General features: G+C 47.9%; 1 protein-coding gene across 1 annotated transcript; it reads left to right on the forward strand.

Annotated features, from left to right (window-relative positions):
* Positions 1–21,432: 21,432 nt before the first annotated feature.
* EMWEY_00001080 (hypothetical protein, conserved) lies at positions 21,433–22,404 on the forward strand (the record flags this gene model as incomplete). Its single annotated transcript, XM_013482367.1, has 2 exons — positions 21,433–22,224; positions 22,330–22,404. 2 exons carry the CDS (start codon positions 21,433–21,435, stop codon positions 22,402–22,404), a joined length of 867 nt encoding a protein of 288 aa, XP_013337821.1.
* Positions 22,405–22,670: the final 266 nt, after the last annotated feature.

Below are 22,670 nucleotides of genomic sequence, written 5' to 3' on the forward strand. Positions count from 1 at the left end.
CCAAGAAGGAGCACTGGCCTTTTGCAAATTCCACAGGAATCCTGGGTCGTTTCCAGCCACATGCAAGATCTTTAGGTGCTGCCATGCAAATCACAGTTTCAGTGTATCAAGTATGTTCGTCGATAAGCAGGGGTTCAGTAAGATGTGCACTTTTTAGCTCTCAGAAACCATGGTTCCGCACCCACGGTACTTCACGTGCAGCAGCGTGACGTTGGCAACGAGCAGTCGGTCTTATCTGCTGACCCGCGTGAGTTTCAATGAAGTCAAAATGCTTCCGGTAAGATGTATTCAAAGCCGACGACGTCCCTTCCACTCCTCAGGTCTCTTACACACCGCGGCACAACGGCCTGGCGTGCTGAGCTTGAAGATTGTCGAGGATCCTCAAACATATCAAAGACCCGTCGTTAGCTCTCTATTGAGTCCAAGTAGTTGAGAAGAAAATTCGTGCACAAGCAGCTGTCTATACCCCAGTCTCCGATCTCCGCGGGCACTGCCAGAGGTTCTGCGGCTGCTGGAGGCGGCCTGATGCAGCAAGCATTGCAGGGCAACCGCACATGCAAGCACCTTCAAGCTGATTTTCCCTACACGACGCAACAACACAGGTGATGGTTGAGGGTTTTTCTCCACCTTGAGTAGGCAGTCTGCACGCATGTACGAGTACACGTGCCAACGTCGGACTGTTCATGCTATATCTGGCTTTCATTGAAGTAGCAAACGTTATTGCGCTCCAAGGCGCCAGAAAGAGGATGGATTGACTGATGGGTGGAACACCTGCCTTGCCGCTGCTGTAGCGGGTGCTGTCCTTGTGGCTCCATCGGTTCCCCCTGCTAAGTCATTTATTTCTGCGTGTCCTGTCAATTGCTGTTGCACTTCCCATTGCTTTTCTCGTTTCTTGGTCTCACAGTGCTGGCATGTTTACCTTTGGTTCGTCTTCTTGCTATTGGCGGTCACGAGCAACTATAGCTGCCGCTGCAGAAGGGCGCGGATGGAGCCAGTGTGGTTGGATCTTGCAGCCCGAAGTATAGCAGTAACCTATGCTCCTTAGCAGAAAATACACTGTTTCCCGGCAATCATCGCCCTCTACAACAGCTGCACCGGCGAGAAATCGTTACAGCCGCCGGTGAGTGCTCGTAGGAGCTGGCCGTGGTACTGGTGGTCCTGCTGTACCTGTTATTGCGTGTGTTGTTATTCGTTCTGGTATTCTTAGTGTTGCTGCACTTGGATTCCCAGCAAAATCCGCTTCCTGTCATTCTAAACGGGAGCCCCCTCAACTACTCCTGCCACAGCCACTGCTCAAAGTTGCGTTTTTCATCTTATATAGCAAAGGTGCCAAACATATCTTAGTAAGAAAAACTAACATAAGCTTGATCTGCATAAACGGACTACGGTGGCTTGGATACATATCTACTGATATGTTAACGCCTGCTGTTGAAGGTCCTAAGATCATTTAACTGCACTGTTTACTATAGCTCCTCACACGTTGTCACCTGGCGCGCTGAAGTGAACGTTCACTGTGCGCTTTCGCTCGCAGTGCTCTTGGCCTAAATTGTTTATATAGCTTAATCGAATGTTAATCTTGTCACAATAGTGCTGGTCGTTCTCGCCGAAATGTTATCCTTCACTGCGCATACCGTTGGGCAATGTGTGTCGCACGGTTTGGCTTGGCCGGCGGCTGGTGTGATCGTCGATTACCCTACGAGGGGAACCTCGCAGTGAAACATTATAATGGCTTTAACTGTAAGCGTACCAATCCCGCCCTGCTCGGCAGGTCTTCCTTATACTACTACACTTTCTAATTTTTACTACGCTGACCTTGGGTCGTTTGCGTGGATCTCTACCTCACTGTGATGGCAACAGACCTGTAGGTCGACACTAAATAGTCAAACAAACATTCAAAACAAAACCCCCTGTAGTGGATTCCACATTGTTGCAAGAAAAACAGTGTCCGGTCCCGGTGCCCCGGTGTTCTGAAGGGCACCCCTTCTGGTGCCAGTCGCAAGCCCCGGCACCGTTGCTTCAGTCATTAGACATTTTCTAGCCTAATGAGAAAGATACATGGTTAGTTCCATTAATATTCGCTCAATAATTAAACTTACTCCATGTCAGACGGTCTCTGTTGGTTGCTCCGTTGCAAACCGTGTGTACTGCTCAATACAGTCAAACACTCACTGTGAAAACTGCAAGCAGAACACAGTCCCTAGATATCAACTAGTTTTGGCGTACAATTCCAATTAGTTTGTGTTCCATCATGTGCTGCGTTGTTGCTGGAAGCTCTATTTTCGTCCGCAAGAAGCGCTCTGCGCAGTAACGTAGGTGGCTGGCAGCACTCCGCGGCCGAGCGCCGTGATGTTAAGAGATTGAGATAAACAAACTGTTCTTACTATTTCCCCACCTGTCAATTAGTATTATTTGTAATATATACAGTTTTCCGACTATTCTGTTCGTCCCTGAGAGTCCTGGTTCCATTTTCGTGAGCCTGAACTGTGCCCCACACAACGATGCCCCTTGTGAGGTTTTGCACGGTTGCTCGACCGCCAAGAATTTCCGCCCTGGGCACTGTGCTATGGTTATTTCCCAGAACATGATAACACGTTCCGCTCATTTTGTTTTGAAGTTTGCCCTTGTTTTTGAGTGAAGGACCACAATTCAGCGCGGAACGGCTCCTCCTCTGCATGGATGGGGTCATCTTGTGCGGCAGCGTTGCAGTGTTCCAAAATATCGAGTGTTGTTGTAACTCAACATTGCACAGTAAGCGCATTCCACTCCAAATTTTTATGTTCGAAATGCGCCGATCCCGGGGTATGCCGTTTATATGAAATTTCCGACACCACCGAGCTGAAGGCTCCGCGCTCAATTAAATGCGAACCTGACAAGGTGATCTACAGGAAGTTGCTTGTGGAACATGAGAAGCAGCCAATCCCATATAAAGCAGCCGGATAGCGTTTTTGTATGACTCGCCACAGAATCGCTCTTCAGTAGCATCTCCCTGTACGAATCACTGGTGAGCTCCCCTGCAGCATCGCGGTATGAGGATATAGCGAATTCGACCGGATATCCAAAGCCCGAGGTGAAATTGTTACAGTTGTGAAGCCTTCAAACGAACAGAGGTAAGCATAGCAACCACCTACGACCCAGGGCTTGACATTTTTCTACAAGCTGCTATGCTCCTACTGCTCTTCAAGCGTAAATTCGTGTTTGTCATCCCATGGCAGGAGATACAACTGGATGATTCAGCTCATCAGGTTCACGGAATGCTGGGAAAATTTTACCCAGGCCTCACCACCACAGGCTCAGCCGACAAGTAACGACAGCAAGCTCACAACCTAAATATTTCATATAAGAGGCGGGACCAATGGGAACAACAAAACCACCCACTCTATTTATTATTATTAACACTATTATTGACAAAATTTATTGTTAACCCCAAAGGGTCTGAAGGGGGCGCCGCTCAGGCAGATTGTGTAAGGACCAGGCAACGCGTGAAGGGTGCCCGAGCAAGCTCTAAGCAACTCCCTCCCCCAGCAAAAATTGATGTGACATATTTGGGTCCAGTTGGACCCATATCAGTTGTCACACTGATAAGAACAGATACTACACTTGATCATAGCCAAAAGGCCGAGAAGGTATGGTTGCCGTACACCTGCGAGCCCCCCACCCCCAGGACCCCAGAACCGCGTATAAGCGCCGCGGAAATAAAGTGTCTTTACACCTAAGGCGCAGTTGCTGCGGCAATAATCATTAATCCAGATGTTTCTTGCCTGTTTCGAAGTATATTTCCTCGTGCGGCTCCCCATGATGCGCTTCCGAGTCATTTGTCCTATGCTTTCCTGTAAAGCAAAACTGGCACGGCGACTGTGTCTGCAGCTAAGCGCACATGCCTTTGTTTCGAACAATATTTCCTCGCGAACAATATTTCCTCGTGCGGCTCCCCATTCTGCGCTTCCGAGTCATTTGTCCTATGTTTTCCTGTAAAGCAAAACTGGCATGGCGACTGTGTCTGCAGCTAAGCGCGCATGCCTTCTTTGCTGCCTGTATTTGCACACCAGCCCAATTTTGAGAAGTGCCCTGAGTGTTTCTCCTCCGTCTAGAAAATACTCGGTGGAATCTCGATTGAAGCATCAAGGGATCTTCAGGCGAGTGAAGCGTTAATTTAGAGAATACTAGCCAAAAATGTCACGGTCTACGATTGGTGAATCGCAAGTGGCCTATCGGTTCTTCAGAGCACAATTGGCGTCTGCCGTCTGGGGAGCAATTGCGTTCCGCACAGGACAGACGCCATTGACTTTCTGGGCTCAGAAACCTTCAATGAGGGATGAATTTGAAATGACAGTGCACAAGTGAGTGTATGACACAGCGGCAGCACTCCATATCTCACGTGGGCGCAAATTTTTCAGTTGTATGCATCAAAGCTTCCGCGTATTAAACCCGCATACTTGAGTAGCGGCAAAAATATGAGATAACGCCACAAACGGATTTGGGTTCCCCTAATTAACTAGGTTTTAATGCTTTGCACCAGATGAAGAAAAGCTAAAGGTGTAGGAATTCCAAAGCGATACACGCTGACCGACGGACAGTTAAAGAAGCGTGCTTTTGAAATCATATATAATTATCAGGAGTGTTTCGCAGCAAACTGAATGCCAGTAGAGAATCTTATATCCAGCACAGACTCTACGCAAGGGTCACTGCGCAAATGCGCTAACGAGAGGACTCAAGGGTATCCAGGGATTGCCGGTTACTCCAATAGTGCCAACCGCATGCGGTAAGCGTTTGCAGTTACACTAGAGGAGGTCAGCTGCACCCTTCTCTAGTGTATCTACACCAAGGGAGTGTTGCTCGGGGTGACGAAATGGCCTGATGCCATTTGGACGGTGGGAGGCAACCAAGCATGAAAGCCAACCAAAGCCCTTTTAGGCGACTGTCCTATGGCCGCAGGCAACGGCTTCACTGCCTGTTCTAAGACTACAGGCAGCTGTTGTACTCCAGCTTGCGCGCACGCTGCTCACGAAAGGGGGGAAGCAAGCACCCGTGAGCTGCAGGTGGCTAGATCATGACCAGTCGTTCAAGTAGTTTAGATACTGCGGGGCATATTGGCATATGTACAGAAGGCAAGCACAATACTCGGGCAAGCACTGACATTTCGACAGTAGACAAAACTCGCATGTTAGCGCAACTCCCCAGTTGGGAAGGACAGCTACAGGCCGACGAAGCTGACAATTTTACGGGCTTACTTACCTATTTCTGAACGGCAACACGTAGGTGACACGTTAGTCTTCCTGGCAGCACCTGATTGGATAATTGCACTTGCTATCGGCAAAACCCTGATTTTTGCTCATACAGACAGTGCGGAAAATTTTTAATACAACGACGGAGTCAACTGAAACTGACAATTTTGACGTGCTAGCTGGGTTACTCAACGTCCGCAAGGGGAGGTCTTGTAAGGGGCTCAAGCGGTCTGATCCGTCAATATGCGACAAACGACAAGCAGCACAACGACGGAAGAGGCATGTTTGTAAAGGTTGATTGCATTGCTCCAACGTTTCTGCAGTTGGTACCGGCAGCTGCAATGCCTGTGTGACATAACAGCCAGCCGAAAGCAGTAGCAGAACTGTGAGAAGGAAAAAACATATTATGTGAGTGTGGGCTGAGTGTGACTTACTAGTAAGATCACTCAAGACACGGGGAAATGTGATATGAGGACGCCAAGAGTCCCTCACCATCCCAAAGCAAAGGCTGCTTCGCGTGATAACCCACATACACTTGCTCAGGGGGGTTCACACGATGTTAGCTGTGCTTAAGGAAGTCATTTTCTATTGTATGGAAAATGCATGATATAAGCACCACAAAGCTGCTCATCGACAGCATTCCTTCGCGATCACACTTCCTCCCACGGTTGTAGTCATTAGCCACTTTATCACGTGAGCGGGTATGGGAGTCCACCTAGGATCACCAGCTCTACTTAGCAGCAGAACAAGTTGTCGTTGGGATACAAGCGGCAGAGAGGCACGTGTTGACAGTTTCTATACCTGCCACCATATTGTTTATGCAGCCTTTAATCCTTCGACCCGTCAGATGCCTATGCAGCATGCTTCCTTAATCTCTTCATCGTCGGCAGCTTTTCAGTGTTTCCGAAGGCACATTTGAAATAGCAAAAGGAATCAACGTCGACGCTGGCACAAATACAAAGACAACTCATGCTGCAACATTTGTATTCGGGGGCTTAACGGAGGCGACATGCCATTTTGCCCCATGCGTTTTTGAAATTACTTTTGGCCCAACTCCATCCTAGGGCTTATATATTAAAGATTCGCCGACGGATATGAGAAGGCGATTACAGAAGGCAGGCTGTGGCACAGGCCTTTTCAAATTAGCGAGCAAACTGTGGGAAGCGGCCGAAGCATCTTGCTCTCCATGCAGGACGTATCGAATGAAGTGCGATAAGAAAACCATGCCGACGTGGAACTTCCATTTCAATCACCTCCCATAGCCTCAAGACATTACGTCTGCGCTCAGCTAGTTTTATACGCCACACACGGTGGTTGTAAGAAACATTCAGGCACAATTACTGTTTGTACTACAGAATAGTGCACTCTCCACAGCTGCTTCACCAGTTGTGTTTGTTGTTTTGGCGTCGCCGAACTTGGTGGTCCTCTGTCGTGCCCTGGCGTACGGGGTTCTTGGGTGATGCCATCTGGGCTTGGGAGGTTGTTGGCCCACCATATCTATAGGAATTCAGGTAAAGCGCAGTCCACAGAAGAGGGAATGTACTGGCAGGTCCACACGGCGGAGAACATGCTGCCTTGCCTACGCTGTACTGGGAGAGTATGGAGCATTCTGCTGCCTGCGGCACTGCAACTGCCCAAATTATGCGCAGTCGGCCGTCGGCATGTGCGGCTTTGACAGCAGGAATACTCGAGGGTATTCACTGGAGTGTCCCAAGCGGTCCGTTCCCCTGTGTCCACAACGATTCGCTACATTTACCAGTTCTGCCCATGGGACACTTTTGTTGGGTGGTAAGGAGCCGAACCGGCACATTCGCACGAGCTGTGGTTACTGTTTTCTTTCCGTTGAAGGATAAGTTCGTGAAACCTCTTTTCGAGCACGCTCTTCATTCCCATTGTTCCGTCGTAGTAACCATTTGCATCGCAGGGGTGGCCTTTTAACCATGCATCTCTGCTTATTTATATTGGTTCGCCTGCATCCAGTTTAGTGGGCACCACAAATCTAACAACATCAGTTTCCATCATCGTCTGTATGCTTCCTGCTACCCTGCAAAGCATAACTCAAATAGGGAGTAAATACGCTTCGCAGATTAATTAATGTTTTATTGGGTCTGGTGTGTCACTAAATTGCTCTCACAGGCCCAGTTAGACCCATTATTGGAAATCTGTCTCCGCTTCACCTGCCTTATTTAAAACCGTTCCCCTGGCGCGACACGCAGAAGTTGCGATGTGAAGCCTGCTGTCACAGCCCGTCTCTGGAATCTTCCTCCTGGCAATGCCAAAGTCAGTACATGTCTCGTGAAGCCGTCCTGTGGGCCTCAGTACTGCTCGTTTGCTGTGTTATCACACTCAGCTGAACGCAGACACCCAACCAATCACGGCATACATGCTTTCATGTTCATGCTGTGGTGGCACAAATGATTTTTTCAATTGTGCAGAACGCTATATAGTGAATGCCCTGGATCGCCCCAAAAGGTCTCACCCCATTGTAAACCATATGGAAATGACAGCAAAGAATATAGCAAATAGTGGAAGAACACAAGCAGTGTAAGCAACAACCGATTTTTCTCTACGGCGCTATCCTGACTTAGCTTGCCTACATCGTAGTTAGCAGTGCCAACCTGGGCTTACTCCCTAAGGACTTGCAGTCCAGTATGGTGTCCACATACCTAATGTAGGAAGGGCAGGAAGGATGCAAAGCAAAGGGAGCTCCTACCTCATATCATAAGTTGCTAGCGATAGGAGACTGCCAACGCATCCAGCGCTTTGTCCAGATATTGCTTCAACTGAGCATTTGCCTGTGTAAGGTGCACAGCAAAGCTTTTATGCCAGTTTTGAGATTACAGCACATATCCCACCTACCGCCCTAAGCTCCAGTTCTCAAATGCAACCACTGCCTTTCCGCTGGAGGTGGTTTGCAGGAATTTACATTCATCCGGACCCGGGATTCTCTATGGCCATAGTTGATAGTAGCAGTCCACGAGGTTGGGCGGTGGAAGGCTTCCTGGTGCTTCGGCACTTCAGAATCCTAGCTGTTGGTACATCAAATTACTTAGACACTTGTACGTTTTGCTGTACAAAAGGCGCGTCAGCACTTGTATTATTGCAAAGCTGCTTTGGACGGCAGAACGTGATTTTTTGGCCCGGAATGCTAGCCATCGCACCATATTAATTCCCAGTAGTCGGTCGGGACCCCCGTGTGCTTGATTGTGGCACGCGGCGTCTACTACCTGAGGAGCTTGACGGTGCCGTTTAGCACCTTATCCGTATTAGCACATTTCGCGCTTTGACAGATATACTTGCACCCTGAAGGTTGCCTTTGTAGAACATGATTGGCAAGTATTATCTGGTGGGACTACCTCCTCCAGCTTGTCGCGTGCATTCGTTTTGGTAGTCTTCCGTCATTCTAGTAGTAGCAGTGGCGAGGCGGCGTTTCTGGAGGAATGCCATTGCATTCTAACGGTGAAGAGGAGTGCTATGATCCCACTTATTGCACGGTTCCTTACGTTACTAGTTTCGGCCTCTTTAAATGTCAGCAGGCTAAGTGATGTGCAACCATTCTTGGTGGGTGCTTGTATGCGGACGAATTGAAGGAATTCTTGGTACTCTCTCGAATGCGTTTATTTGTTTTGCGTTTGGGGCAGACTGCGAAGCTTGTTGAAGTGAGGCTATTAGGCTGTTGGATAGTGTGCTTAGACTAACGCTGCAGTACCCCAGATCCATTTTAGCCATAGCGCATTATTGAATCGCCTTGGGCGGAGGGCAATCTGCGGCGACGCCGCCAAGAGACGTCAGGGAGCCTGCGCCGTCGTCGGTTGTTTTCGCTGATATGCTGGAGAATGACTCAGAAGTAGTTACAGCAAGTGTGATACCGAGTGCGTGCTTTTGTCACGGTACGAACGGGAAGTGACTTTTTCCGTTGACAGACTAGTCTCCGACATTGACAGGGTATGAGCGGGCATCCAGTCAGACAGCCAGTAGAGGTTGTACGACTTGTGTAGAATGTTTTGGATGCGCAATTGAACTCTGCATTAGTTTTCTCGGTAAATACGTTTTCTGAGCACTTTAGGTAGCGCGTCTTCGTGATGGGCTGTGCGTGGGCAACTGTGCATTTTGCCTATCGTTTCCTGGAACCTTGGTCACGGTTTCACTTGAATTGTTGCTGTGCTTGTAATTTTGTAGTGCTGGAGATGTTAGGCGTCTATAGCCGTGCTCTCACATTGATTCGTTAGCGATGGAAAAGGAACCGCTCACCAAGGGCGCATCCTTTTGAAAGTAGTGCTCCACCGCTGGGCTCCCTTGCCTACGAATCATGGGTTGGGGAACAGCGGGTTCGCTACTGACTGACGCGCAAACATATGTCACGTCAAATGCAGTTGAAGAGCTATATTGGGGTTGGGCTGTGGTAAAGTGTTCGGATCGAAGTTCCGCGTTTCCCTGATAGGTCGCTGATACCGTGAGCAGTTTGTCTGGAGTGTTTTGGAAGCCACGCAATCCAGCCACTCCGATGCATTGGCACAGTGGCCAAGGTGCTTTCGCCATATCCATGTACTTCAACTGTTTGAAGCCCACTTCTCCATTTCGGGGCTGGCTCGCAACGATAGCGGCGCGTCGACGACAGATAGTCGAAAGCTGGGAAAAATTCTAACGGACAACCCTTGGATAACGAAGATACGCCAGCAAGTTTTTCAACATATAGTGCAGAGCGTGAAGCTAGCTCCCGTGGAATGCCCAGTGTTGCTCGCGAGGAACAGGCAAGTCCATCACTTTGGAAGCAAAGGCATACTGTACGAGGCAGCCTCTGAAACAAATTCGGCGACGTTTCAGGAGGTCACGCTGGACATGTGTTAGTGAATATGAAGCAAATGTAGGTGTATACGAAATGACAGTGTGAAGATGTGGCGTTTACCTCTCGGGGCCTCCTGGCCCCCCTTTCATTTTAATGGCTTACTTATGCCTACCACAACATTGGGTAAGGTGAGCCCATGCGCGTGCCAAAAATACGACGAACGGGACACGGAGAATAGTTGCTGTTTCTGAGGGACAGTGTCGCCACGGAACAAATGTTTCTGAAGATTTAACGTGCCAACAAAACACAACGGCTTCGTGATCATGATGAAGGTTGTCTTTGTCCCGCCCAGCTGTAACCGGACAGACGTGGAGCTCCATTTCCACATGATTCGTGTCTGAAATTGAAAGGCGCTTAAATCTACACAAAGAGCCCCTGCAGAGAGGTAAAATGGAGAAGCCTTCTACAAGGGATTGCTTTCCATTGTAGGTGTTAGCATTGTATGTAACAACCTGCTAGGTGGCGGTGAGCTCTCTGCCGGTTCCACGGATATATAGCGCACTGTAGCAACTATCAGTGAATGATGGATCCTTAGATTACACCATTAGCCAAAACTTGCAGTGGAATGCCCCTGTGATCGTTTACTGCGGACAATTCTACCCCCGTCCATGGTCGCCACTGGCAAACATAGGTACGATTATCTCTTTTGTGCTTCGTTTGCATGCCTAGGTAACACCCTGGTGACAGCAAAGCTTATCACGCTTACTCGTAAGCGGCACCCAGAGCCATTGGAAGGTTCCTTAGGTTCCTCTGCAGGTTTTTATGGACTGTGCCAAACACTGTACTCTGCCGCGTCACACATGGTCTGGCACATCCTTCTTCCTTAATTGCTTATCCGATAGGGAGGGTGTATTAAAAAAAAGCCATATGTGGGTTGGGGATGCTACGTCATACTAGCTAGCTAGCTGCCACTGCAGCTTCGTATTCTGGCAAATATTACTCAGATTTGAGCTATTGAACCCAACGGAGTTACGCGAGGAGAAGCGGAAACACATATCATAGCCTATGTAGCGGACTTATTGGCTAGTAAAAAGCCTTAAAAGGTTTTTTAGTGTAAAACCGCGCCAAGCAACAGACAGCTTCTAGCGAGGACACCCAAGTTTTGCTCTTAGGGCTTTCTGCGTATGTGGGGGTGAATGAAAGAAAGCAGCAGGTGACCAACACGGCTGAGAACCTTCGTTTGAATACGACTATAGTAGCATTGCAGCAAAGCTGGAAACCGCTGCACTCATCTGAACGGCGTGTAGACGAATGGTGGACATGGACTCGAACTTGTTAGAGTCATGCTAGACATTGACGTAAGGACTGAGTCTGTGGGGTCCAAACATCTTCTGTGCACATTACTGGTGTCTCCATATTCCGGTCAATGCGCATCAAGGTAAAATGCACGCTCACGCAAGCAATAGTGGAATCTGAAAAGCACCAGAATTCGGTGTTAACGCCTAAATTCACCTCATCAGTAGAATGAACATACAGTATCCCTAGCTAGCGTATATTTTTCTGAGCATCGGCATTCCAGCTGTGTGCGCACAGATTCCGACAGCCCGCATCTCCGCTTAAATCGCAGAATATGCATGACGGGCAGCAAAGAACACAGAATTGACGAATTCAAGTACAATGGTTTGCCTGTGCGAGCAAACTTACAAGTATGATTGCTATCAACAAGAGACAATGTCGTATTGTCCCATCTGTAGCTACCTAGTTTAGATAGTTCTTCACATTTAGTGCTAGGTAATTCCAAAAGTTGATTGCACGTTCGAAGAGATCCAGAATAATTAGCCCGATATAGTTTTGACGCGTCAGAAAATGGCAGGCTTCCGTCTTGCGAATGGCATTTAGCATTTAGTTGGAGGTTTCGTTTAAGTAAATTGTACGTGCAGCGATTCCTGCCTCACGAAACGAGGATCTCTATGCCTAAGCACATACACTGCCATTTTGTGTATTTTTACATCTGAAACACCCTACTTGGGCCAGAAGCTAAGCTGGTGCCGGCAGCCATTCTGATTTTCAAAAGGCAGATAATCTTATACCTACAAGCAATAGCAGATGATCTACGAATTCCCCACTTGACGAGGTAGAAGCCCACAAGTTACTAAGGCCGCTAGTGCCAGGTAAATGTTATTTGAGATCTTTCGTTAGCTGTATTGGCACAGTGAACTACTTTTACTTGCTTCTCACCAGCAAGAAGTTCACTGCGAAGGCCCCGGTCTCGTGTTCTTCACATGGAATTCCGGAAAAATGCAAGCCAAGGAGTTGCATACATTGTGGTACGTGCCTATCAGCCATCTTGTACTAGGTTGGGGGCTTGTTAACTACTGGAAAACCTTTCCGTGTGACCTGATTAAGGTTAATGGTGTCATGCTTTCATTTTCGCTGCCTTTAAAGAATCTGCCTGCAAGGTTTATGCCTCAATTACTGTACTTTTACTTAAGTTCCCTAATAGCCAGCGCCCAAGACCCTTCATCAAGCAAAACGGTTTGTGGTGTCGCAAGGCGTGACACCACAAATAGCGTGCTTTTTTTCTTGCACTCCTCTTGCTGTATTTAGGACGCGATATGTTTCATATATTTAAGGACAGAGGGGAAAACACAGCTCTCCTGCCAAGAACGTCGTAGAAACCCTGCCACTTTACCCGTCGCAAAAGGCAAAAACGTACTACGAACAATTGTTTCCCGGATAATCTATGTATTCCCCATACAAGGAAAAATATGGAAGTGCGTCACCACAACAAAATAGACGACGACCGGCTAGGGCGAAATTTCGTGTACTCTGTGGAGGTGGTTAAATGGTAATTAAAGGCAACTGACGGATAAAGCTATGGATCTTGCGGGGACCAAAACACAAAGATTACTCCGTATGCGGCGCTAATTGTTCTAAACTCAATGGTCATATTTCTCTTCCCCGCGCACGGGCAAAACATCCGGTGAGAAAAAAAGATCACGTTCGCCGATAGTCAAGAATTTCTCCTAAGAGCTGCAAAGGTAAGAAGTTCAGCATTCGCGTTCACCTCATTAAACGCCGGAAGGAACACACAGCTATTGCTAGGTGCGAAAAATCTGGTCACCCCCTGCTTGCCGTTTCTGCTTTTCTTCTTAATTTTGACACCTCCTTCAGGTTTATACTTTTATATTCACAATCGCTGTATCAGCTCCTGCGCACCTCAAAACCATACGAATGTGGCTATCCTTATACTGTACAATTTAAGAACTGTTTCATCTTTCTATGCCAAAAAAACTTTTCACCCTCGCAAAAAAAATATTACGCGTTACAACCATTACACGGTGTCGTTACCATCACAAACGATGACCCAGTCCGTGCCACTATTTAAATAGGCGTAGGAGGTTACACACAGGCAGGGCTCTAGGTCAGACCCAGCACGAGGATAATGATCGAGAAAAAAGACCTTTAGCTATCGGTATTTGTTCTCTGTCGCGGTTCGCACACTCCAGGGCTGTTTCCTTGTATCGTTTTTGGTGTAAGTTATAATGTTACGAAAAAAGCCCTGGAAAGAAAAAACCGATCTTTCCTTGTTTTTGGTGTAAGTTACAATGTTACGACAAAATCGGTTTTTTCCTTTAGCAGCCCTGCGCTGAAAAGGAGCAGTCGTTTAAGCTAAGCAAATGAATAACTACTTGTCCGGAAAGCTGTATCCATGAGGTAAACTGTTGCTCCTACTCATTTACCAGAGAAGACCGTTAGCATTCATCCTGTTTTCTGCTGAAAGCTGTTGATTCTCGATTGCCAAGCAGAATAGTGGAAATGGAGCCTTCTAATACACGGTAAGCTACTCCTTCATGAAGGTGCACTTACAACCGTGTAGTTGATGCTGAGCTAGTTCGGCAAACTTTGACGCAACCTCAGTGTAACGCTAGGGCGTTCACCCGCGCAGCAAAAGCAGTGACCCCAGTAAGCTCCTTTGCACAACTAAGCACATCAGGATATTTCGTTGTAAACCAATACCCGACTTTCCTGTAGTTGTCACATATATGGGCAATCTGTTGCCTTGTACCTTCTCCCCCTCTGTTTCGCAGTTGGAGCGATTCTGCCCAATATCGCAATAGGGTTGACCTCCTTGACAGCTGTGTTTAACTCATGAACGTATGGCTTCCCTCTCGAAAGGCGCGTTAACTCCCAGCACTAACGTGAAATAGCCGACAAATAGGCGAACCCTTCACCCACCACCATAGCTTATGCCACCTCGTGAATCCCTAGCATAAACTCGACCCCACCAACAACATCTTGAAACCGTTTTTCTCTGGAGCTAGAATGTCTCTTTTTCTCACGGTACTTGAAATGTCCTAAAGCAGAAACCGACTAACGCTTGAAATTCTTATGTTTGAGATTGAACCATTGCGTCTGGAAGGCGGCTACTGACTGCAGGTCAAAAATGCAACGTAGGTATTTTACATTTGTTGGGAATAACAACGGGCTCCTGTTTTTCAGATGGTCTCTGTCTACAGGAACGTCAGTGCAAATACGTACGATCACGCTGAGACACGCCAGACACCCCTAGCGGATCAAATACATTTGAATGTGGAAACCACACTAAGCCTCAAATGAGGTCCTGCGGTGAATGTTGACACTGCTGGCGTCAGCTGCATTGCGGTTAGCTCAGCTAATCTCCTACCATAATTGGGATGACATCATTCCACCAGCGTATGGCGACAACCCACCTGGGATTCCTCTACTATTGCAGTCTTTTGCCGACAAGCCGTATCAATCCCCACACCCCTTATCCGGGGACCCTTTCGGGGTTGCAAAACTAATAGGGAGCTTGCGGCTCCCTATTAGTTTTGCAATCCCGAAAGGGTGCCCCGTAGCAAAACACTTTTGAACTATTCGAAATTCGCATCCTGCATTGTTTAAACCTACGGTACAAACGCAACCCAAGCGGACCCGTATCCTTGATATACAGCAACCACAATATGCGCCCTTATCCTTACGGCACATAGAGTTCCCAGGCGATACATTACATGTCGTGATTTCGAGATGCCAGAAACTAGGGCTTTCAGCTTTTCAGGAGAAATACTACCTTCCAAACCCCGTACCGCTTTGCCTATTTAGGCTTTTTTACCGTGTACTACCAAATGCTCAGCCGCCTGGTGAGGAACCTGCTAGCCGGACTCTTGGCATTGGGGTCAAGACAGTGCTAAATCCTTTGGCTTGTGCCTGAACCTCAACGCTGGCCAAACTGCCACACAAGCGGCTCATTGATTCCTGACGCCCGTAAGTGCTTGCTGCGTTCTCTTGCTCGCGGATTGCCCAATTGCAGCAACCTGCCATTATGCCCCCAACTGCAGCTGCTCTACTCGCGCAATTGTGCAGGCGAAAGTTCTCCACAGCTGACCACAGCGGCAAGTCAGCTCCAAATTCGAAGTACCCTTCTCGTGTACTGCGTGCTGACTCCTCATGTCTTCACACACACAGGAGTAAACGCGCATATTTCGTAAACCCGTTCCTATAGCATGGGAGGTTCTATTAAGTTCCACCACCGCGTGTGTTCCACCTAGGAAGTTCTGATATTTGTTACGTAATTGAACTGGCGAGGTTGGCAGCATGCTGCCATTGGGGGCTTTGTCGGCATACTCCTCTCCTGAGGGTAGTTAGAGCCACAGGCAGTTCATGTGGTGCACAAAGTTGTCTTCTACTAGGAGTTAACGGCAAAATGCCTAGGGCCTGATGCACCCCTTCTAGTGTCCGCAAACCACATTTTGCAGAGGTCAGATATCGTTCAGTGATTTTCACACAGCATTCGGTTATCCTGAAGTATGCAACTGACCGCAGATTTCCTGAACCCATGACGATCTACGTGAGCAGTGACTTTGGCCACAGGCGGCGGGAGAGTCACTACGTCGCACCTCCCGCCGATGTGGTTTCACTTCTAGGCCCTCTATGAAACAGAAATTGTTTACTCAACGTGAGAGCATGACAAAAAATTCAACCGCTACTATGTTAACTCTACCCTCTTCTGTGACAGTTTGAGATGAGAGAGCACCTCCAGAAAAGCCGGTAACCGTTGCCGGTAGAAATGACGACGCTAGCTTTAGTGGCGCGAATGCTCTAGCTTCCTTGACGCCTATCCCTTGGGGCTTATAATGCGCTTCCTCCTCTCTTGGTTGGTCTGCTCGTTAGCGATACGCCTGTCGCAAGGCGTGCTGCAAGCTAATTAGTCCGGCTATGGACTGAGTTCACCTGTTGTGTGGGAACACAACAGGCGATCTCAGCCCATAGCCAGACTAGTTAGCTTGCACCCCTGATAACCCGTAAGCATCGGTGAGTGTAGACAGAGGCTGGGAGGTGAAACACGGTATATGCAACACAGACCTTCCTTGGATTGCTGGCAAGCGTTAGGCTAATGGAGCACCTCTATATCCTTAAGCAACAAACCGTTAGGCAACGATGAGTTGTTTTAAAACTAACAGTCATTCTACTGTCGCCGGTGCCTTGTTCTAGGGTCTAGGTTTTAGTGTTCGGTGTTGAGGCTTTAGGGTTTGAGCCGATGGGTCTGGGGAAAAATTGAGTGTAGACTGCGTATGGTGTGTGTCTTTCCTCCGCCTTGTTAGTAGTCCGATTCTACGAATGTATGGGATTGCAATGATATTCAAACCCTCAAAGTGATTATGACTGAATTAATGCTGTAAAACCTGGCGTAAGCGGGACTACAATGATTTCCAAATACATCGTAATTCATTTCGCAAACATATAAGTAAGCTTCAGGCGGCTTTGCTATGTGTAGATGGGGCTTTTGTCAATTAAATCCTGAAGAACGACGCAGGGCAATTGTCTGCTGCAGCAACCTCCTGTTCCAATTGGAAGGTTCATGCACAGACGTGAGGGCTCCGTTTCGAATAGTGTTGATGTGTCTGTTTCAGTTGCGACACGATTCTTTCCCCGGTGCATTAGCCGGCATTCAACAAGCTGCAAGACAGCCGCAAAACTCTTTCGCTTTCCAGCACGCTGACGAAGAACTGCCAGTTACGAAGGTTAAACACATGGGTGAAAACTAAAGTATGCAGAAGTGTGAAAACTTTCCTAGTTTGAGTAAAACGGTAGAGCACGTGCAAGGTGGCATGCTAGTGTTTTCCACTATGCATTCGCGTATAGATTGAAGACATAAAGAAGATCACCGACAACGTCTCCACCTAACATGCGCCCCTGACCCCACTGTAATGATGCCTGCGGGAGGCGCTGTTGGTCAAAACCTTGGAAGCATTCATTTCAGTGCACACATGGCTGCCCCCTCAGTGTGCCCGTTATGCGGCTGGCAGGAGGGCACGACGCGGTAAATGTCGGCTCCTGCTCGAAGCATAATTCCCGGACACAGGGAAGGTCACTGAATTGCATTGCTGTAGTGACACTGACTGGCATTCCTCACAATCTGAATGATGAGGATAGTATGATTACTCCATAGCTAGCCGGAAAACAAACATGGATTCTGCAAGAGACAGCAAATATTGGTGTTAGGCAGGACTCTGCAAATGGGCTGTAGGGTTTAGGTTTTAGGGTTTGTATGAACTCATTAGCACAACGACAGCGTGAATACACGCAAAATCAAGCAAAATCTAGGTTTTAGGGTTTGTATGAACTCATTAGCACAACGACAGCGTGAATACACGCAAAATCACCAGAGATAATATAGATGCAGTACCATCAGTGACTGTGCTGGCCGGATGGGTTGATTCGGGCGCGTGCCAGGGCCTCGTGTCTGCCTGCCAGTTACATTCCCACGGGACGCGATGCTTGCGGAGCAGAATGGTTAAGCATAGCCGCCAGAGAGTCCAGTGCGGAATGCAGGAGGGAAGGTCGGTTTAAGAACTCCGAAGTTAACGCATGCAGAGAATAGTTTACGATATGCAGGAAGCGTAACAGGCGTTGACGAATAAGGCTCCACCAAACTGCCACCAATCCCGCGGGATTAGCTTCATTCAAATAACAACAGCAATGTTGGGTGCATCTCAAGTACCCCACTTCCGTGGGTTTCACTGTAGGACAACAAATATGTTGGGTAGAACTCAAATTCCTGACTTCAGTCTGTTCCACTACAAGACAGCAGCCTTAGACAACGACTAGTGTTCGTATGGGTATGTTCCCACTCTTCCTTTCGCCTCAATACCTAAACCCCAATGCCGATACTGGGCGTTTGTCTGCTGTGTCAGTTCGCTAGGAGCAGGACTACTTAGGAAACTCTATGGCTTATTGGAAACACCCGTTCATATTTTGCGCCTACCACATTACCATAATGTAGATGTTACATAATTCCTTACTAAAGGCGCCCCATTCGCTACCTTACTCAGTAGCTGTTGTCGGGGCAACAACAAAGTATTAGAACATCACCATACGGTGGATTTTTTCCAGAGGGGCCGAATCCACTGCGTTACTCAATAGTTGTAGCTCTAATGCAATACACATCAAAACCATCCTGTCACCTTTGTTTTCGAGCTCGCCTCTTGTGTACAGCATATTGAGCACTTTGGTATATGCTGTGGACGACGATAAGTCTAAAGGTGAGACGTATTTGTTTCCTTCAGAGGGTATTTAAGTCCTTTAGACCTTACGTCTGTCATAACCGCGTTGACATGCTTCACCGATTTGTTTCCTGTGACTAGCCGTTGTCATTTGCTGGGTTAGGGTTACGGCTGCGCCGCGAACGGTGTCGCAAGCGAATCGTTCTCATGCTCTCTATCGTAATTTCTAACTGGAATGGCCTGCGTTCCCAAGCCGGATATTTGTTCGTGTACTGTTTAATGTTTAATGTTCTCTCTTCCGCCCTAGCAGCATCTATTGGGGCAGTATCCAGGAGCAGTGTCAGTGTAAATCGATTAAATTGAGCGCACTTCTTGCAATTCTTTAAACTCCGGGGGTGTGGCGTTCATAATCTTAAGGATATCGTGGTAGATTCCCAGCAACCAGGAACCTGGGATACCTGGGTGGAGGAACCTCAGGTTTCCCTGCTGTGTTATGGTGCTAAACGGTTCCAGCACGCTGTTTAGTTGGTTAAGCAGTTCGCCTACAACCTTAGGTCGCATGGTCCGAACAAAATCTCATTTCTGAAATGGGCGCACACGAAACATGGTTTTAGCGCTAATTTTTCTGAGTGATTTCCTCAAGTCTCTTAGGGTACATCGATTCCCGCTAGAAGTAAGAGCAGTGGCAAAGCATAGCCCACAGCAAGCCTGATGGACAGCAGCTTCACTCTTGGGTAGTTGTTCCTTGCTGTTTGAATGAATGCTTTGAAGTGCGATGTTCGGCAAATGACCGGAAAGGTGATTTGTTCCCTTTTGATTTCCGTAAGCTGATAATACTTCGGAGGGGAAGGTGTTCATAGTCTGGAAGCTGCGCTCTGGTGTTGATAGGGGGTGATAAGGGTGTTGCCCAATGCTGCCTGAGGCTTGGACAACGCCACAGCCTCTTTTCCTTCCTGCAATTAAGGTATATCCTGAAGGAAGAGTATACCTTAGTTCGTCGGTTTTGCAGTTTTGGGACAGCCATCTCATGTATTTCACCTATCTACTGTGCCACCTTGGGCTACCGTGCCGCTGGATTTTTTTATAAATTGCATGCACATCCCATGTAGTGCAATTACTGTTTACGCTATTGTGTGAGAGACGCTGCTGCAACTGGAATCTGTGGAAGCCCACTTGTCTATAAACATGAGTGGCCCTACACACAATAAGCCTTTACACCTCGTCGTCTTACCGAACTCTTGCATTGCGACAGCTTAAAACTGGTGCATACTCTGATTGCTCGTCCAGGGCTTGCTTCCGACAAATCCCCCTGCGCACGCCATCCCACGGCCTCCCAACGTAGTGAAAGAAACAATGCTGGCAGCTTGCCACGGCGATCAAGCAAGAACAAAACTAACTGGAAAGCAGCTTGGTTTGGCAGGTTGTGGTGGACACATCGGTTTCCAAACCCTAAAATGAGTGAACCACTGTTTCTAAGGCTGATGAGACGAAACTGTCCAAAGAAAGCAGCGGACCCCAGTGGGAGAATGAAAGACCGTTTTCGCACAGGGGAATGAAAGCGAATCGTATTAGGGGAATATCCGATTCACACAAAACGGTAATTTGCCCTGGAGGTTATAGTAAAACGCAGTCCATTCTTGAAGTTGAATGAAAAGAACCTACTATACGATTGAAAAGAAGACTCCAAAGCCTACGAATGCTGAATACAAAGATGGTAGTGGCAGGCCAGTCTGTTCTCGAAGCCAATCAATTGGGTGGATGTGTCCACATCAGTATATGCCGATTGTATGTACTCCACGCAGTTCCCTCAAAAAAGATTTTCCCTTCGTAGGGTAGTCATCCCTAGGACGTAGATGGATCAGACAGATTGATACAAGTGTAATTTAAAGACAACTCATTGATCCAGTGGTTGGAAAGAGCGGAGCTTAACCGAGGTAGTATCATCTTCACCTTGAGCAACCCTGGCCCAGAATTCTCGTGAACAACGTTAATTGTAATCAATGCTTCATTGGGGTCCTAGCGCAAATCCCAACAGTTCTTGAGTCCTTAAATTATCGTCTAATAATAGTAGAGGTGTGTAAACCTGGTAGTTTGCTTGCTGTTGCTAGAAGTAGCCCAACAGATGTCCAACAGATTAGGGGCCCTCCTTGCTGCTGTGTGAAAAAGCCTTTTTAGGGCCTTCCGAGACAATCTCTATGAAATGCATTCTTGGAAAGTCACCCATACGAGGGAAAGTTTCATATTATAAGAATGACTGCAAGCTTTTCGCCTTCCGGCGTTTTCCTGCTTGATTCTTATGCGTTGAATGTGCACAGATGCGGGCGCACGCCGGCTTCCGTGACGATACCAAATCTGACCGTCGAGGCTTCTTTCCTCTTCATCTCTGCCCCGGCTGTTCTGTCTTTAAAAAATTTCGGTAACACTCTATTTCCTTTTTGTAGAAGGGGAAGGCTGATCAGCTGCACTGCTTCGCGGAGTGCTGGTGATCCCCTCAGAGTCCCCTCATGTTCGAGTTCTTCGAACAATCAATAGTCTCCTCCTTCTACTCACATGCCTTTCAGTCAGCTTTGGCTCAAATGGGAACCTTTATATTCCAGAAAGCGCCTATGAGGACGCTTGAAGCTTCGTCGATGTGATGTGGCGCCGCTCTGACCAGTGACCTTAGGAAACAGAACAGTAGAAAGATACGTTCGGCAATTGTCTCAGTGTTTCCGTCTCCTTCCCGGGAATTAATGAAGATTTATCCGTTTTTTCTGTCGATTCTTGGTGTTTTGCACCACCATTGCTTGTAGTAAGGTGCAGCGTGTAGGTTGTCAACCCAGTGCTGTTTCCTGGTAGCCGGTATCTGACCCACATTTCAGCAATACAGCTTAAATTACGCTGGGAGTTTCGACAAAAAATGGCCAAGACATTGGCAACTAGTGGGGATGGTACACCCATTTTTGAAGCTCTACAGCCAGGTGCCAATGCAGTTTTCCCAGCATCATCACGCTCCCCCATACAACAGCTACAGCAATATCAGACAGTTCAGGAAGGAACACAGGACCAAAAGAGGCTGCCTACCTTGCCATCAACAGCCAAGCTGCCCGTCGAAGTTGGATCGGAAGGCGGTCTTCGCAGCTCTACAGAAAATGGGGCAATAGTTGTTGGTATGCTCGTTCAGTGTGGCGAGTGTGGGAAAAAATTTATCAACTCCTACTATTTAGACAAGCACATTAACAAACGACACAGGGGCGATCTTCGCCAGTCAAGTGTGGCTCGGCTCGAAAGCCCACATGTTTCAACACTTGGCACCAACGCCTTTCACCAGGCTTTTGATTCGGTCAGATCCGCCATCTCAGCACCTTTGACAATGCTTGAGAAGCAGCAGCAACAACAGATTACCCAACAGCAGCAACTACTGCAGCAGCAGCAGACTCTGCAGCAGCAGCAACACCTCTTGCAGCAACAACTCAGTCTTCTTAGCGCCGCAGCATTAAGGGTCTCTGATGCTCCAAAAACGGCGAGTGGTTTCTCTCAGCCTGCGCCAGTGGCCGTTTCTGTAGGAGGGGTGCGTCCTGAAGAGGCAACGGGTACCTTTGGTTCCGCCTCAGGCAGGAACAACTCTACATTGCCCGCCCAAGACAATAGGGAAAGCACAATGGTTGACGTGAAAAACGACGTCCAAAGAGAAATCCAGAAAGCAGTCAAGGTAAATTAAGTGTCTGTTGCCGTAAATCGACCGTTGAAACGTTTGCTCAAGAGAGTTAGGCTAGGTCATCAGAGTTCGGTGAGCGAACGCTGTGCCTCTTTACAGACGCTCAGAGATACACTTAAGGACGAACTCTTCGAGCTGCAGCAGCAGCTTAACAACATTGAGGCAAGACGCTGATGCAAAAACCCAATAAAATTTGCGTTCCTTGCGGCCCACATCTATACCAATATACAAAGCCTCTATACACCTTCAGCGAATGGGACATGCAGGGTGAATTTTCTTACGGTGTAGCGCAGCTGTATTTGAATGCGAACTCAGCCACAACAACATCGTGATACTGCCGTCGTGCTGCTTGACGAACTGAGAGATGCATCATCAAAAGAAACCAGGGTTTGTCTTCTTCTGGCGGTGCCGTCATGAGTGTTTTAGATATAGTTGTGCTG

This window comes from Eimeria maxima, genomic scaffold, assembly GCF_000499605.1.
Source record: "Eimeria maxima Weybridge genomic scaffold, Emw_scaff6, whole genome shotgun sequence".
NCBI lineage: Eukaryota > Apicomplexa > Conoidasida > Eucoccidiorida > Eimeriidae > Eimeria > Eimeria maxima.